Source organism: Cupressus sempervirens, chromosome 5 (genome assembly GCF_028749045.1).
Source record: "Cupressus sempervirens isolate cs-2001-9-10 chromosome 5, ASM2874904v1, whole genome shotgun sequence".
In the NCBI taxonomy this organism is placed as follows: domain Eukaryota; kingdom Viridiplantae; phylum Streptophyta; class Pinopsida; order Cupressales; family Cupressaceae; genus Cupressus; species Cupressus sempervirens.
Window position 1 is genome coordinate 71,955,124 of NC_143122.1, and position 19,458 is coordinate 71,974,581.

At 39.9% G+C, this 19,458-nt stretch overlaps 1 protein-coding gene across 2 annotated transcripts in view; it reads left to right on the forward strand.

Annotated features, from left to right (window-relative positions):
- LOC149554605 (phytyl ester synthase 1, chloroplastic-like) overlaps positions 1–19,458 on the forward strand; it is a 256,115-nt gene that overhangs the window by 212,279 nt on the left and 24,378 nt on the right. Inside the window, exons 13-14 of one of the 2 annotated variants that reach the window (XM_089828659.1) lie at positions 3,595–3,704; positions 5,630–5,714. In XM_089828659.1, the coding sequence (XP_089684785.1) occupies positions 3,595–3,704; positions 5,630–5,706 (187 nt within the window). In that variant the 3' untranslated portion in view covers positions 5,707–5,714. Of the gene's footprint in view, positions 1–3,594; positions 3,705–5,629; positions 5,715–19,458 lie in introns of those variants that run through there. The other variant, XM_089828658.1, reaches the window with a different exon arrangement.

Here is a 19,458-nt window from a genome sequence, read left to right on the forward strand (position 1 = left end):
CTCATGAGGATCACGTTGATGAATTAACATCATCAAGCTACAGGAGCTTGTTAAAATGGGGACATTACAAATAATGAAAACTCTGATATTGTTGCAACTTTGTCTCCTTGTGGAGACATAACAATGTTGCCAAACTAGTAGACTAGGGAGGTAGAGCACCTCCAAATCTTCAAATCACAATACTTGATTCCAGTTTGGAGTTATAGACAAGCGATAGATGATCCATAATGCAACAAGTCCACCAAGAGGCCATATTGGTATATGAGGCTGACCTTACCAAAAACATTGCTAGTCGGCCATCACAAAATGAAATGAGGTGGTGGCGAACTTGAAAATGAAAGATGAAGCCAAATGAGTTGCATGTAAATAGAGAGGTGTAATGCTCTTTTTTAGGATAGTTTGGGAATTATGGGACAATTAACTTGAATTCCTTGTCATGAATTACAATATTTGATTCTGCAATGAACTTATGCAACTGATAATATAGAGATAAAAATATATTATTTCAAAATAAATAACTATTATCAATAACACTGGCTATCTCGGATTTAGACAATTAGATGTATGCTTAGTGAATTGACCTTGTAGATGAATTTGCACTTTGTGCAATGATCACTATGATGTTTGCCACATCAGATATTGCAACTTTAATAAGCAAAATGATCTTACCTTATGGTCCCAGTGTAATCCTTAAATAAATGCATTGAATGTATGACAATATTGCTTGTAGTTGTAGGGATAGGATTGTTGTCTCAGATATGGTCTTTCAATTCATGCAATGTCTGATATGGTAATATTGCTTATCGCAATATTGTTGCTATCTCAGTTATGGAGTTGTAAAATTGCAACAAAAATTGATGCTGTGTCTGATATGTCATATATACGATCCTTCCTTGAAATCAATGATGTCGTCTTTGATCTTCCTTGATTTGCTTGCAACTGGTCTTAGCCAAATAGGCAAATGCTCAGAGAGCAGATTCAAATATGGATAAGACATTAAATGTTTCCACAGAAGGATGTCTCATGTCTATTTATAATGGCATCACTTCACAATATCAGTTTGTTAAGTAAATCATAAGACTTATGCTTATCGCACCCTTCTCTAATTTCTAATTAGTGTGACCACTGGCACTTAACTGCCTTAATCTTCTTATTTAGAGAATGATCATTAGTGTGTATTGAACCCTTTGATATATTCTCTTACAAACTTGTCTTAGTCGATTGCTAATTTGACTAATAATATATTTAGGGGGATTTTTGTAGTCTCCACGTTTGGTTTCTTATAGTAAGCTCTGCATATTGACTAGTGTCTATTCATTAATGTTCGGAATTAATGTCCAGCATTAATTGTGCCTCCTCGTGTCATCATTGTCTTTATAGTAATTGATTATTGATCGATATTGTTTAATAGAAGTCATCATTTGTAATGTCCTCAAAATTTGGTTCTTATTTTGATATCATTCAGTGGTATACCATTTGGAGATCATTCAGGATGCTTTGATTCGCACTTACTATTTTTAGTAAGTCATTTGAATGTTTTGTTCATCCTTACTATTTATAGTCAGTCACTGAGGTGATCGATCGACATCATATTTATACTTGGACAGTGGATGGATTATTTCCATGAGTTGATATTGGAAATGATCAAGGGTTTAATGATTTAAGTTATTACAGCTAAAAGAAGTTTAACTTTAATAATAGTAACTATATTAAATGACTATATCATATGATGAAACAAAGGGGGTTAAAGTACATTTAAGTCATTTTCATATAGTTACCTTATAAGATGACAATATAAAGTCACTTTTTCACAAGGAGGAAATAAAAGTAAGGACGATTTGTCCCACATTTCCTAATGAATGTGTATCCTCAGACTAAAGAGGCTATAAAAACAAGTTGGACTCTCATTTGAGGCTATGTTATGAGAATATTATATTGAAGTTATTTCTCCATTGTTCCTGGAAATCAGCGACTGGATTGCTCTGAGGATGAAAACCCTTAGAAACAAGAAGGTTTGGATGGAAACCCATTCCTTCAAGATTGATGATTCATACAGAGTTCATATTTGAATTTATTGGTGGATTCATATGTGTTGGGTTCAGACGGCTTGCTACTGTTTGTGAAGAATCTATGGGATGGGAGTGGAATTAGTTATTCATTTTCAGGCAGCATTGAACTTCCTCTCCAATTTCCCAAGACAGGGTTTACTTATATGTCTGGGCACTGACGTTGGAAGGAGATATCAGCAGTGATTGGATGTTTGAGTCCCTTATAATGGAATAGCTAGAGTTATAGATGGACTGCAGCTGCTGTGCATAAATGCCTGGGTTTTCAATAACCAGTGGCAGAAAGTCCAGGCACCCACGGCTGGGTATGGTTCCCCAACCAAGCAAGCATCATTGGCAGGTCCAAGTATTCAGCTGCATCATTGAGATTGAGAATTGACTTGCAAAATCCAGAATATACACGAGTTGGTATAGGTGCATGTGTTTTACCAGCAGTCTGAATTACATTTCTTTTGTTTGAAGCTAACCATTTGTAATATGGACTGGTGAAACATCTAGTAAAGTAGTTGTGAGATGATAATAAAGCTTGCAAATACATGGACAATCTGCTCAGCGGTTGTCATTGATAATAAATCTGCATTTATATTGAAATCTGAATATTTGGTCTGCCTAAGCATTTAATTTTAAGGAGTCTGCCAAATATCTGACAAAATGATTCAATAGTGACCAGAGGTCTATAACCAGTTTCATCTTAATTATTTGTTTAAAATGATGATGCATAAAATTTTGTGGCTTTGGGAGTGTAGCGCGGATGCCAAGTGTTTGGGTTTATGTCTATGCAATACAAACAAATTTATCAGATTTTGGTTATCATGCAACTGTTTGACAGAATTCCTATGCAAAGGATTTATGTTTTGTGATATGATTTTTGGCTCAAGCACTCAAAAATCTCAATTCAGACCCTTGTCACCAATTGTTTGACAAAATGCCTGTGAGACAAAACTGAAAATTTGAAGACAGAATAGATAGGGGATCTTACACTGTCATTATTGATGATTCTTAGTCAAATGACATATTCTGCAACATAGAAAGCATTTGTATAGAGCCCTTCGAGATAGTGTTGAATTGTGCCAATCAAACTATTGATTATAGCAGAGGTATGAATCTTAACAATTGTTAACAGTCTCCTCTTCTGATCTTCATCCTTATCCTTCATTTGTAATCAAAATAGCAAGGACCACATTAGTTACGATATTTTACTTGTGAAATTTTTTATTGGCTTTAAAGACTTTGTTGATTACATGTGTATTTTAATGAATTTGGAGTTCATTTTTAATGCATTATGCCCTGAATTGCAAATTGTAGTCCTATTGAATTTGGGATAAAAAGTGAATATGTTGCTTTATATCTATTAAACAAATGCTTGAGAAACGATAGTATCCATTCTTCTCTTTCATGGGTTTGTATTTGATTATGTTGCTTTCTGTTTCTAGAAAAGTTATCCAGTTTTCTTGGTGTTTATTATAGCACAAGACATAGTCACTAATGAAAAGTACATCACATTGTTATCTTGCTTATTTTCATACAGAAACAATGCATCCGGTGAAGTTGCTAATCAGCCATTGTACATGCCATTTATGGTTCCAAAACCTCCAGGGCGACTGTATATTTTATTTGGAAAGCCGATATTAACTGCTGGTAATTGTCTATTGCTCATGTCACTTTCAAGTTAATGCCAGTTTCAGAACTTATGTGTTAAAAGGGTAAGTCTTTGATGTCCATGATATTTTATTTGGACATAACATCTCTAGTGCTCAAAGTTCTCTCTTCTCTGCCCCATTGCCACCTACATGCCTCCGAACAACCGTGTAGATGCACACATAAATAATTAATCATTGCTAAGACATTATGTTGTCTGCCCGAATCTCCCTTGTACGCTATACATTAATAACTTTCACACATGAATTTGCACAACCAACTGCTTGTAGCAGATACAAATGTGCACATGAGTTCCTCAAATGAATTCCAGAAATGAACTTTCCTATGTTCGCAACTCTACTACTAGTTTAGTTAATAAACTATATGGTTGCCTCCGACCAATGAATCCTTTATAACATATTTTCTTGAAGTGATATAATCATAAACTTTTAGTTTTACTCCTTCCCATATCATTTTACATGCTTTGCAAGGTTCCAATGTTTTAAGTTTCCAGAAAATCATAAATTTTCTGTTTCTACCATTTCATCTGGCTATTGTATCTGTAGCACATAGAGATTCAGTTTTTCCCTTCATTGCAAAGAAGAAATTTTTTGGTATTGCTTTGGAGAAAGATATAAGCTAAATTGTTTATGTATGTTAGTATCTAATTTTTTCCTTTCAGAACAACTCAAATTGGAACTGCTTGTGAGGTCAGACTTACCTTTTAATTGGCAATGGAAACTCTTTTAGATCTAAATAACCCCAAAAATCTAAAATTATGCACAAGTTTACCATCATGCACATTGTACAAAATTTAACATGTTGTGTGTAATTTCTCTAGTAGGAATGTTCAACCAGATTTCACCAAATTATAAAATCAACACGAATGCAAGCCCTTTTGTTGTCCTCAATTTCCTCTTTGTTTTAACGCATTGATGAGGCATCATGAAAACTATTCATTAGCTCTGAATTCTTCGTTGTGTAGTCTTGTCTATGTGGTCTTTTGAAGAGTTTTTGTTGAGATTATCTCCAATTGTTTGTTGGTAAGAGTTTTTCTTCTCGCACTACAAACACTTGATTTTTGGTAAACTTTCACGTCTTTTCTTTGTTTTTCTTTGTGTTGTAAATAGTTTTTGCTTTTGTTTTTGCCTTAGGTGAATAGCCCTTAGAATTCTGCTTGATTCTTGCTAACTTAGGTCCAAATTGGAGTTGTCCAACTCAAGTTATAAGAGAAATAATGGGGGTTTTCAGGTCAACTGCATATTTCTATGAAAAACCTCATAAAGTGGGCTTTTTATAGACAATTGCACGATATAAAGTTATATTTGATATTTAAAGTGAATTTTGTGGTCCATTTTAAAATTTCAACTCATTCTGAGTTGATTTGATCATAGCTTTTTATGTTTTATGAAAATAACTTATTTCAAGATTATTATTCATGTTATTTTATTAAAAACTATAGTTAGATATTAAATATAAATATATGAGATAACTTAAGTGCATAAAAGTGAGATTTTTATTACATATTGCATACATCCACATGTAAAATACTTAATGAAAATCCACTCTGAATAAGTTATAAGTCCCAACATTAAATTAAATGGACTTTAGATGTGTTAAGTGGGTTTATAATATGTATTTACATATTTTAATCTTATCTAATTAATGTAAGTGGGAAAATCTAACCCATTTACATATGGTATTGCATGCATAAGTTTATTTTAATTATATTAATGCATTTTAAATGGGGTTTCTCTAACCCATTGCATATACATATTTTAAAATTACCACTTAATGGACTTTTAAAATCAAATAGCATGTTTTTATATGTAATATCCCCGTCATAAAATACATGTAATTAATTAAACCTTGTTATTGCGCCGATTGGTTTAATATATATTGGACCCATTTTTCATTGTTTCCAGGTAGTTTGGCCATCGGCTATCTTTGTACACTTTCAGAAAGTTTTTCCGACGGGTATTTAAGCACGACTTGTAGGTAGTAGTGGGTAAGCATTTTGAATTATTTCTTTGTACTGCGAATTCATGTTGGAGTTCTCTGTTGTTTGCCATTTTAGAAGTGGAAGATCTTCCCTATTTGGCTTGTCCGGTTTCGGTGGGATTCAACCCTCACCCTATTCCATCGCCTGTAATACTTTGCTCGGATCTAGCATATCGGAACACCATCTTTTGGCAAATACTAATTGAAGGTTATTTGTGTTCCAATCTCCATTATTGTTTTGGTTCTATCTGATAAATTTTGATCTTGAAGTTTATAGTGGTATTGCTTGACACTTCCCCTCCATCCATATGCTACCCGCCTATCAACTTGGTCTTCATTCCGTACAGCATTGTATCCCTATTCCACCACCGTGCAACATTGTCTCCCTCTGCTATTGTACAGCTAGTCCGATGTACGACCATCTTACCTATTCCATCACTGTATGACATTAACTCTCCCTGCTACCATACAACTACCACTATCGACAACTCGGTCTCTTATATCCTCCACCGTACAACTTCCCAGCACAATGTACGACTATCATTATTGATCGTATGGCCTTCCCTACTTCCACTGTACGACCATAGTACCGTACGACCTCAGCAATACCTCTACTCCACAATACACCAAGATACTGTACGGCCATCATTTTGCCTCCTGTACGGTCTCATCCTAGACACCATACGGCCAGCTTAGTTACATCGTACGACCAATACCATTGCAGTGTATGGCCATATCAAATATCATACCCTCTCCTTACCACACCCTCTAGCTACTTGACAGGAACAGAATTAGGATATAGTGAAAGTTTGTCTCCTTCGGGATTGGAACATTATAGTGGTATCAGAGCTTTTAATTTTGCTAGCCTGTGGAAGTGAATGCAAGTTTAAACTTGAAGGAGAAGGTGAAATAACCCTATTGATAGAATGGTAGATCATCAGGATCCTACTACAGAACTCATGAATCTTTTAAGAGAGCTCAAGAGAAACCAAATACAAATCAACGAAACCCAAAGGCTGATGCAAGAAACATTACAGAAGATATCCGAAAGAAAGAAAACAAGAGAACAAATGGGAATAGTGATGACTCAATTTCTTGAAGGGCAAACTTTCAACCCTCTCGCTCTCGACCCTCGATACCCATCTTCCTTCCAAGGGTGGAAGCACCTCACAAAGAAAGAGAACCGACTTTTCAGGAAATGCAAGAAAAACTTCGGGAAGATTGGCGAAATGCAAATATGGAAGGTGATATATCTTACAGAGACTATGTTGACCTAAGAATGAGATATTTTGGCAAGGGAAATCGTGGTTATTTTAATGATGATCTCAGGAGAAAGATCGGAAAGTTAAACTTATTGCCATTTGATGGATCTGGAGCCATTACCACACAATCATGGGTTCTGAAGACAAATACTTATTTTCAACTCAATCCAATGCTCGAAGAGGAAGCAATCAAGTTCGCAGAACTTCATCTGGAAGGAGTGGCACATGAGTGGTGGCATCATGGACTCGTCACTCTCAGACACAACCAAGTAACCTCTTATGTCGAGTTCACTGAGAGACTCATTGACTATTTCAATGGGAAGAATCTTGAGCTAAACTTCAAAGATCTAGCTTGGCTAAAGCAAATGGGCACAGTAGACAACTACATCACTGAGTTCCAAAGGCTAGTAGTATTAGTCACAAACATCTCTGAAAGACGTCGAATTGTGTTATTCATAGATGGGCTAAGAGAGCCTTTAAGAGGCTGGATCAAAGGGTTCAACCCGTGTGCACTCAATGAAGCTATTAAGAAGGTGCTGACATGGCCGCATCTTCCTCCAAAACTCACACAGCTACACCAAGACCATCCCCACAAGAAGACAAACAAGGAGCCAATTCAGAAAAAACCTCAGTTTGATGAAGATTCTCGGCAAGAGCTCCAAAGGAAAAAGCTTTGTTTCACATGCAAAGAACCATGGGGTCTTGGTCATCACTGTCTTGGGAAGGGAAAGATTCATTGAGGTGATGCCTGATGATGACAAAGAACAAATACCTACAGCGATTGACGAAGAAATTACCCAGTAGGAGAGAATAAATGCCCTGATAGAAAAGGGGTGTTCCATTGCTACCCTCACTACAGTGACTGGAAGTGGTATCTTCAGGGGTCATGGCACACTTAACAAAAACGAGCCCCAATCATGATTGATAGTGGCACCACACTCAATTTCATCAATTCATCTTTGGTCACTAGTAAAGGTTTGCACGCAATTGAGCATGGAGGATTTGAGGTTAAGGTTGCAGGAGGAACCTTGTTACCTTGCACTCATGTGATCCCACGGCTACAAATTTCCATGGGAAACTATACCATGACAGATGAATTCTTTGTCATAGATTTGGTTGATATTGACATCATTTTTGGGCATCCAATGGTTGGAAACTCTTGACCAGTACACCTAAAGTTTCAAAAGGATGGACTTTTCATTCGAGATGGATGGCGAGAAGGTGCTGCTAAGAGGAATGTCAAATAAAGAATTGAGAGAAGTCACAATCAAGAAGTCAATTGTGTCTCTCATAATTCGTGTTGATTTGATTAAAGTTACATTCAAAACCATCAGTGTATCACCTCATTTAGGTTAGTATTCATTTTTGTCATTCACTTCTCACCCCTTATCTCATGTATAATTTAGGATTAGGTGATCACTATTTAGGAACCGGCCTAGCTTCCGGAGATTCATCTCTCGTTTTAGGACAACCCACCACCCGAGAGAGTTTCCATGTTTCAACAGGATGGCTAGATTCTGCATCTTGCTATAGGCGCAATTCTGATTGACAACATGACTCTCTTCAGTACACTCAATTGGCTCTTCAGGAGTCATAGTCATAGTTGGATGAGGTTACTATGGAGTTAGAGCGGGTATAGTAGACACTAGTCCTAGACCCTGTTCAGTTACATATTATGGTTGGTGGTGAATTTTCTTCCACAGTTGGGGATGAGGGACATGATGATGTGGTCAACACATCTATCCAAGATATGGGTGCAGTAGGTACGGATGAGGTAAGAGTATCAGTGGAGTCAAACTCTCAAGATGATTGCTTCCTTCTGCTGGAAGCGAATTTATTTTTTCATCTCATATAGCTGAGAGCATTGGACAGTTGGCAGTGCCACATTTTTAGAGGGGATCAGCTGTGGGTTGCAGGGGAGTAGGTTGATGTTTCCACATATCATTTCTACTACATAGAGTCTTTCATGGAGTATCTTTTGGAGAGTTCGGATGTGTGGGAGAATTCATACAAAGTGTCTAAGGGTACTCTCATCCAAGGTTATCATGCTTTTCAAAGGTTGGTGGGAAAGATTGTAGAGACTCTGTCTACTATGCTTCCCCACAAGGATTTCGAGGTTAGGTTTGCTAAGTGGATTGCCCAGGATCCTACCCCACTAATAGTTCGGAATCAGAGATTGGAGCCATCTTCTGATTCCTAGTTTGATACTGATGAGCCCTTGATAGAGATTGGGATTTTTTACCAGCATTACAGTGTGAGGAGCATTCATCACTTTTCTTTTGACCCATAGTTAGAGGATTTGGTTTCACGTCAGTGTGGGTTGGCTCCAGTTTCATACCATCTATTATGGGATGTTTTAACACCACCTTTTGCAAATGGGATTTACAGATCCAAGTCTGACCCCTTGCAATATCTACACACCCATGACAGTTTGGCAGAGGTTGGAGTTGGTGGTAGTGTTTCAGGTACCCATTATTGTTACCATCTCCACAGTGCAGTTGGGTGTGTGTCAGTTTAATGGGGACTTAGGTGTGAACAAAGTTGGTATTTCAATTGGGTTGAGTTCCGATGAGTTGTTTCCTTCATCAGTGCCTAGGGCCAATTTTTAGATGAATCTGATGTTGATGTCCATTGTTTGGGTGTTGGTGCTATAGGAGTTGCTTGCACACAATAGGGATAGTACTGAGTTCTCCTTATGGAATCCAAGTGGACTTTGATGTTCATTTTTCTCCAGGATTGCTTGGGGACAAGCAACCTTAGGCAGGGAGAGCTGTAATGTCCCCATTTTTAGCAGGTTCCTGATGTTGCCCAGGTCAGTTCACCATTGGGACCCTCGTGAGCTGGACAATGGGCTTTGAGGGTTTTTGTTGTGTGGTTATAGGCTTTCCAGCAGCCTATGGTGTGTTTTGGCTCCATTTAAGGGAATTACTATTTATAGTAAGTCAATTTGTTGATTCCAATGAGCTCAGTTGAGTTAGAAGAAATGAGGGACGCTCTTAGTTTTTATTTTGGGCTTATTGTTTGGGCTCCAATTATTTTGGAGGGAGCGTCTATTTATCGTAAGTCACCCCATCAGGTTCATTAATTGTCTTTCATCATCAGGATCATTTTGGTGTTGTCAGATTTCAATTTTGATGCTTCTTCTGTTGTTTTCGCAAGATGGTTGAATTATTATTATTCATCTAAATATGCTGAGGTTGCTATTTTTGTTGGTGTTCTATGTTGGTTACCTCAATATCATAGCTCATTGGAACTGGGACAAAAAGTTTTAAATCGTGGGAACAAGAAACAATGACCTTACGTGTCAGAATATTAAGTTATGGTAGAAAAGATAATTTTCGGAGCCAAAAGCAATTAATAAATTAGATTATAATTGCACTTTATTGTATTTTAATGTTGTGTGTGAGAAGCTTCTTAGATAAAGTTCATTTGGGAAACTTTGTGCCATTTGGAGATTATAAATATGAGCCCATTTAATTAGTAAAGCATTTGATGAGTTATTTGCTTTTGTTGCCTGCGAAGAGTTTCTGAGTTTGTGGATTTTTGTGCCCTTGCTGAGGTATAAGGGTTTGGAGTCTAAATTCGGCTTTGATCCTACAGCTAAGGTATTGTGGATCAAATTCTTATGAATTGCATCTTCCCTTCTGTTATTGTTGTCACTTGGAAGAATTCATTGTGCTAAGAGTTTGTAGTGGATGGAATTCTGGAAATTGTTTTGGAGTCTTTCTTTACTGTTACTATTGTTGCTTGAAAGACTTAATGAAGTAGGAGCTGGTAAAATTACATTCTGGTATTGGATGTCCCTATTATCTGATTCCTAGGCATTCATTCTTCTTATATGTGGCAATGGTTTCTATTTCAATGCCCAAACATCTTGTGTTTGGTATGAGGCTTTTGTTGTGCATATTGTGGCTGGAGAAATTAATGTTGTATGAGTGTTGGACACTGTTCTGTTTTTTGTTTGTATGTGATGTTAATTGGAAGGTATTGTGGTGAATTTGAGTGGCAAAGATCCTCTAACTGTTGTCATGAGAAGCCAGCTAATTGATGTATTTAAATGCTGAAGTTTGGGCATCTGCATACTGAATTCTCCGTGGCTAGGGAAGCTGGCATTGGGCGTGTGACAATTTTATTCCAGAATCACCTATTGCATCAGCATTTTGTTGGGCGACCAGACTTGTTAATTAGGTTTCTGTTGGGCAACCTTTTTCTACACTACGTCACCCATGTTATGGAGAGGAGAGCTGATTCTTGGGGTTTCCACTAACATGCATCTTCAGGTTCTTCCTATGGGTAAAATCAAGTACATATTTTACACCATAGTCTGCCAATAGATATATTACAAAATTCCAGAATTGTCATTGAGTAGTTTAAATTCAGAATTCCTCATTATCTCTGTTGAGAGCATATCTTAAATTCAGGAGTTTGATTAATAAATCACAAGTTAATGTTAAACAAGTTGGACTGCATATATAATTTCAGAATTTGGTTTCATTGTCGTGGCTTAACTATTTACATTAGCTATATCAAAAGAAAATCAAAGTCCATATATTGAAATATTGTAAAGTGAGAGAAGAACACAAGATTTAATATTATCATCCAATTGAACTGTGAGAACCAGTTCAATTCATTCCAATAGTAACAATCTCCTTGCCAAGTGTTTGACTAAATCTCAAACTACTGATTTAGTGAAAGAAATTGATGTATGGTTAGTCATAACCAGACAGGGTTATTACAATAAGCATTCACACATTGTGATACAAGATTTTAATGCGGAAACCTTGTTAAGGGAAAAACCACCTAGGAAATGACAACCCAAACTTTTGACTCTTTTGAAGTGAGCTCTATTAGGAGCCAACTTTGTTAAAGGTTACATACACATTTTTGATGTGATCTTGTTAGACGATTTTCACCAAAGATCATTTAGACCTTGTTCATTCTTTGACACTTCTTAAGAATGGCTTGGTCTAGAGGACTTACAAACAATCAATAGAGTGTTACCATATAAGATTTCAAAAGTGATGGAGGAGCATCCTCGGGTTTTTAGCAATCCTACATGTTGGAGGTATTTTGGCTAAGTTTTGTGGACTCGGTCATGAAACAATGGTGTTCGGTCACTAAAGGGTGTAGTTGTGGCCAAGGAGCTCAATCATTGAACGGGATCGGTCGCTAAAGGAGCTCGGCAGATACAAATTGCTCGACATTCACTACAGTGCTCCACATGTGTTGGTTTCTCGACACCCTCTCTTTTCTCGGCATGTATTGGTTGCTCAACACTCTTTGTGTGCTTGACATGTATATGTTGCTTGGCATACACTGGGAGCTCGGCAATGTTGGTGGTTTTCCTAATGCTCGGCTTGGTCTCTCTAATGCTCGGTCTTGTCTTGGTTCCTGTAGGTGCCGAGTTGTTTGTGAGCCGATTTTGGGTATTTAATTCATGTTGTAGCCGACTTTGGTATTTAATCTGTGTTGTAGCCAATTTGTGGCTCAATATATATTTGATGTAAGGGATTTAATTTAATTTGTAATGAACTAGGCCAACTTGTGGCTTAGTTGGGTATAAGTAGGGGGTCTTGTGGAGTCTTTAGTGATGCGGGGTCATCTATCTTGGAGAAGAGGATGGGAACTTTGAAGAGCTAGTAGCTGCCACTTGAAGACTAGGAGATTGCTTGGTGGGCTTGCAAGCACAAGTTAAGATTTCCTTGTGTTTTCTTCTAGAGTGTAGATCTGGACTAGTTGGGATTAGTGGTTGGATTGGATCTTCAGGGATCTTGCAGAATTGTTATTGTAATTATTGTTGTATTTGGCCCTAACCCAGAAGGCTGTACAACTGCGCATATTGCATGTAATCAGTTATTTTATGAATAAAGAGTTGTGATTTGGTATCAGATCTTTCATTATTGTTGTGTTTCCATTGTGTGGTTATTTGCAAGCATCCAGATTACCTCCAATAGGGGTGTCGTCAGTAGAAACTGTGTTAGCCGACGAAGGGATTGTTGTCGGTGTTTCTGTAACCGACGAGATGATTGTCATTGATGTTTCTGTAGCCGACGGATAAATAGTCTGTAGCGGACATAATGTTTGTAGCCGACGGACTCCTTCAGGAAGGTTCGGCAGATAGTATTTATATCCTGTCTGGGATCATTGTAAATCATCATTAATCATTCATCTTATCCTATGAAGCATAATGTAATGTCTAGCATATGCGAATATAATAAAAGGAGTTCTGTTGTTCGTGTGTGTGTTCATTATCAGTGTGCATTTCTTAATTAACCTATGCGGTAAACATTTGGCGCCATTGCCCTATGAACCTGGCAGGTGGGAGGAATGAAGATTAATGCCAAATCAACTTAACAAGGATCGAAATAAGGTCAAGGGAAACGATGGAATCCATACTGCGCAAGAAACTTTAATTCTGGCACAACAAGCCGAACATCGAAGGAGATTCCAGAAGATTGCTGATGGAAATTGGAGCACAGAAGAATTGTTGGAGGAAACTTGGTAGTGGGTGGAATTGGTGGAAGAAGCACGGGAGGAGTTTTTGAATTTGTGTTCGTTGAGGGAAGAGAATCCAGACGGAAGAGCATCGACTCGCACGGCTCGAAGTGCCAACGGAGCAAGAGCGTGGAGTGAACTCTTCGTCCGGGATATACTTCTGCAGGGGACAACTTCAGAACACCCTTCTTCACCAAGGTTTGCAGCTGTTGAGTCTGACGGTGTGGGAGACCAATCCACCAGTGTGGGAGTGCAGACCGCCGGTGCGGGAGTGCAGTTCGTCGGTGTGGGAGAATAATCCGCCGGTGTGGGAGTGCAGTCCGCCGGTGTGGGAGTGCAGATCGCCGGTGTGGGAGACCAGTAGCCTGTGTGGGAGTGCAGACCGTCGGTGTGGGAGTGAAGAGCACCAGTGTTGCAGGACTGGGCAACGCCTGTTTACAGAAACCAATTGTGATGGTGGGACCAAAAGAGAAACTGCCGAAGTTCAATGGTGATGGTACGGCCGATCCCATTAGACATTGCAAAACATGTGAAATGATCTGGAAGGCAAATGGGATAACTGATGAAGACGACTGGATGAGGCAATTTCCGGCCACCCTACGAGGCGTAGCAACTAATTGGTTCACTAATATAGATCCACAAAAGCTAAACAGTTGGGATAACATTAAAGAGGAGTTTCTGGCAAAATTTAAACTGTTGCGGGATGATAATGAAATTGTAGCAGAGATCTTCAATACTAAGCAGGGGAAGAACGAAACCGTCTGCGTTTACGCTAGGAAATTAAAAGACTTGATAAACAAAATGGAAAGTCGGTGGATGGACTTCAAAAAAGATGGTTCATGGAAGGCCTACGCTCGAAGTTGCGGAGAAAAATGAAAATTGTGCCATCGTTGTCATACACGGAAGCTTATAACAGAGCATTGGACCTCGAAAGTGAGCAGAAAACAAAGAAGAAGAAGAAGAACACTAGCTCATCTGATTCGGATGACGATGAGCCTGCCGAAGGTGATAGCAGCGATGATGAAAGCAACAGTAAGAAGGTTCGTGCCCTATAGAAGGACATGATCCGCATGATGAAGGAGTTTAAAAACATGCAGAAGGAGCCAAAAGGTAGTGAGCTGTGGTGCACAGAGTGTAAGACCGACGGTCATACTAAAAGATCGTGTCCAAAGAACCAATTTTGTGACATTTGTCAGATCATAGGCCATTCGACAAAAGAGTGCCCCTTTAATATGAAAACAAGAGGATCTCCACAAGGTGCTTCTTACACAGGAGGCTTCCCTGTTGGGCAGTAGCGGAAATACGAATAGCGCAGGTGCCACATCCGAAGGGTACAAGAATAATAATAGAGGGCAAAATAACAATGTGAACAATAACAATAATAATGGGAGCCGAAGTCGAACCCAGTATGATGCAAACAGACGATCGATCATTCAATGTCAAGCATGTAATTTGTGGGGTCATTTTGCGTGGGATTGTACAGCGGCAAACACACCGAAATTATTAAGCAGATGGTGCGAACCTGGCTACCATGAAGATGCCAAGTGCCCAAAGTCTGGAGTAAACTTGATCACTGTCGGCACGGATGAAGAGGAGGTTTTGGAAATTATGCGGAGGCAAGCAAAATTGCCGGCGGAGGAAAAAAAAAAATTGGGGGAAGCATAGGCGAAAATTGGAAAGGCATTGTCGGTAGGGACATCTCAGTTGAAGGACATCACTGGCACCTTGGCAAGGAACTTTGCGAAACAAAACATTGTACGAAAGATCTTACAAACGGAGATACCGGTCAAGATAAGCAACCTTCTCACAATGCCCCAGTTACGGACAGCCATTCTAAATCATACACCATTTTTGGAAGCAACGGAGGACACAGGAAGGGACAGTAGGAAAGTGATGACAACGGACCCAATGCTTCTGGCACTCATGACGGGAAGGCATCCGGCGGTCGTCGAGATGGGGATTTTGGGAAATTTTCTAACAAACATAATTGTCAATGGAGGGTCCGGCATGAATGTGTTGCCGGAGAATACTTGGAAGAAGTTGAGAAAGCCGATGTTGTGGCCACCTACATTCTAGTTGCTCACGGTAGACCAACACGGGATCAAACCGTTGGGAACCTTAAGGGCGCAATAGGTAACTATTGGAACACAGCCATTTTTATTGGATTTCGTAGTCATTCCATTGAAAAGAAAAGGATATGAGGCTATTCTAGGACGGACTTGTTTGGTGCAAGCAAAAGCAAAACATGATTGGAAACGAAATACTTTATCAATAGAGCATGGAGGCAAAAGATTCATAATTGACCTGCACACACAAATGGTAGGTGAGGAGGTAGCATTGTCAGATTCAGAAGGTGAAGGTGAAAGTGACAACGAAGGAAAGAGGAGAATAGAACCGGACGAAGGAGTATTGACACTATGAGGATCGAATGACGATGACCTAGACTCGGTGAATGGCCTTTACCACTAGCAAATAGAAGACTACGAACTCTTTCCGAGTTGTAATATGCTAAGGGTCGATGAAGGTGAGAAAAAAGAGGAAAATGAGTGTCCGAAGGAATACAGAGAAGCAAATGACGCAAAGGAGGTTACGATTGAAGAAGGGAAGGACATGCAATACAAACCCAAAAAAAAGAAAAATTCCCCAATCCGGTACACAGTGAACAGACCGCACAGGAAGAAAAGAATGCATTGCACCATAAAATTACTTGAAGGGTGCCGACAGAAAGGAAATAAGCTAGATGCGCGACGACCACAAGCACAGTGGGCGAAGGAGGTGACATAGAACAGACATAAGGCGTGGCATGACAAACTCAATAGGTTTCAATCGGGGCAGCTGGTACTCAAGTATGACAGGCGAAATGAAATCAAGCTGGGGAAGTTCAAAGTCAGATGGGTCGGACCATACCAGATCCGAGAAGTTGGCGACAATGGAGCAATTAAATTGTCAACCGTGGACGAGGAAGAGATCCCTTAGGCAGTCAACGGGTCCAAATTGAAAACATACCGCACCCGGAAGATTTCATCACCATCTCTGTCGCTGTCAAAGAAGTCGTTGCAGAATGATCCGACGTTGTTGCCGTCACTGAAGAAGTCGTCGTCGAATGATTTGAGGGCTCCTTCGTCATCATCGTTGCAAAATGGCGACGCCTAGAGGCAAAATTGAGGTGTTGTTCATTTTTTTTTTTTTTTGTTTTAAAAAAATAAAGAAAGAAAAGAAAGTCCGCGGGCACCTGTCCACGGGAGTTGATCTATAGGCACCTGTTCGCGGGAGGTGCTCCGTGGCAGGTTGTCTGCAGGCACACCTCGCGGAATGTTGCTTCGTGGACAGGCTGTCCCGCGGGAACATTTCCGCGGGTGCCTCGTGGACCCCTCTTCCCCGCGGACTCCTTTTTCCACGGGCATCTTCTTTTTCCTTCGGCGTCTTCTCTTTTCCGCAGATGGCTTTTGTTGTTTCCTCTGGCTTCTTTTGTCCACGGACTTGTGTTGTTCTCCCGCATGTGAAGTTTTCCTACGAACTTTCCGTTCCGATTGCAATACAGGGGACCCTCAAAGACCTCTCCTTGCAACCTCATCGGGCACAAATTCAGGAGTTGTTTGACAGTGGTTGTCATTCCAATGTGTCTCTGCGGTGATTTGGAAAGCGATGATAAGGGCGAGCTCGTGTCTAGCACTCGGATTGTGTGTCACACGTGAACAGGGAGATTTCGGTCTCAAAACTTCCCAACTGTCCTCCGATAGATGCAGTTCCTGTAACCAAAAGACAGATGGTGGTGTTTTCCTGTGGACGTTCTTCGCGTTCTTGTGGATATTTTGTGCTTACCGCGAACTGATTGCCGTGGTCGTGTTCCTAGATTAAGCGCCTTGCGAAGATCTCTTTCCAGTCTACGGATGGGTGAATGATCACGGTTTCAGTTGTTGTAAGCTTCTATGGGAGAAAAAGAAATATTAAGCCAAAGGTATTATCGGGGTTCCGCACAGAACATGGCCGCGGAAAACAAAAGCGATGGAAGGAGGAACTTGTAGAGAGTCAGAACAACAACAGACAACCAGAAGCAGGAGGGTTTGCTATAAAAATAAATAAATAAAAAAGCGACGATAGATTGAAATAGTTCAGAATGAGTAGCAGATGATGCCAAAGTGAAGGGGAAGCATTAGTGGTTGCCAGAAAGAGTGTCGAATCAGCAGAAAATGGCAGAAACAGTGTATTCCATGCAGTTTTGTGTGGGTTTCGGAGTGTTAATTTGGTCTTGGCGGCGAGGGGCACTGCCCCTCAACCACGTCGAGGACCCCGCGGGGGCACTGCCTCTCGACCTCGCCAGGGGCATTGCCCCCTGGACCCCTAGTCGTTGCGGATATCATTCATGGGACATATGACCAGTTGATGAAGACTTGGAGCTGCTGCAGGCATGGAGTGTCTATGTACTAGAGGCACTGGGAGTAGGTGTTGGCCGAGAGGCTGTCCTGGTAGATGCATAGTGAGCTCGGGAGGAGTGGGTCATCCAGAAGGTAGTACAGCGACACTTAGCTCAGTGGACCCAGTGTTGGAAGCAGAGAAAGCAGCACGGGTGGCTATCAAGGTCAGCTTGAGGAGACAGTATTGTGTTATTAGAGGCTACAGATGTAACTGGATGAATGTGGAAGTGATGTGACAGAAGCAGATTTTTTGTTGTAGTCACTCTGTTAATGTATTTTGGTTGTTAATTTATCTCAGATATTTTGTAATTGTCGTCCAGAGACGACTTTTTCTTTTGGGGGGGGATGATGTCGTCAGTAGAAACTGTGTTAGCCGATGGAGGGATTGTCGTCGGTGTTTCTATAGCCGACGGGATGATTGTCGTCGGTGTTTCTGTAGCCGACGGGTAAATAGTTTGTAGCGGACATAATGTTTGCGGCCAACGGACTCCTTCGGGAAGTTTCGGCGGATAGTATTTATATCCCGTTTGAGATCATTGTAAATCATCATTAATCATTCATCTTATCCTATGAAGCATAATGTAATGTTTGGCATATGCAAATATAATAAAAGGAGTTATGTTGTTCATGTGCGTGTTCATTATTTGTGTGCATTTCTTAATTGACCTATGCGGTAAACAAGGGGTACCCTCGGATTTTCGTTGCATCAAGTGGTACCAAAGTGAAGGTGTTCTTGAGTGTGGAGACAAATTGCCGAAGTTGAGGCAGTTTGTACCAGGACTTGGGTGAAGGCTAGAAAAGAAGGTTGATTTAGTGGAGTTGATTGATCTTTTGGATTTGTGGATCTATTGCTTTGGGTTTGAGAAAATCTTGGAAGATACCTCCAAGAAGATTGGACCCTAGGGCAATTGATGATCTTAGTGATGTTGTGGAAGAAAGGATCTCAGAGAAGGTTAAAAAATATTTTAGATCTCAGATGGAGGAGGTTAAAGTCAGTTTCAGATCTGAGATGGCATTGATGAAGAGTGACATGATTGTTGAAATTGTAAGTGCTTTAGGTGGTGTGCCTCGGCATGTGGGTACTCAAGATGGTTATGAGAAAGTTGCTAAGGACTTTGAAATTGTTGGATTCAGTTGTGAGAACAAGACTGGTCGTGTGGAGAGACCTATGAGAAATAGGGCTGGTCAGTTTGCTAGACTTGGATCTCAATTAAAGTTGAAGCAGAGGATGGAGGTCTCTAATTTCTCAGGTACTTTGAATCTTGAAAACCTGATTGATTGAATTGGAGAATTGGAAGACTACTATGAGTTAGAGGATATTGGCGATCTGCTCAGAGTGAGGTTGGCACAGACTAAGTTGAAGGGACATGCTGCCCTTTGGTGGAAGGAATTATAGAAAGCTAGAGAAGAGGAAGGTGAAATTAAGATCACTAGATGGAGATTGATGGTGACTAAGTTGAAGGCTAAGGTCATTTCTATTGATTATGAACTTGAGCTGTTTAAAAGGTTGTAGAATCTGAAGCAAAAATATATGACTCTGAAAGATTATACCGAGGAGTTCTACAAGTTGACTATTCGGTC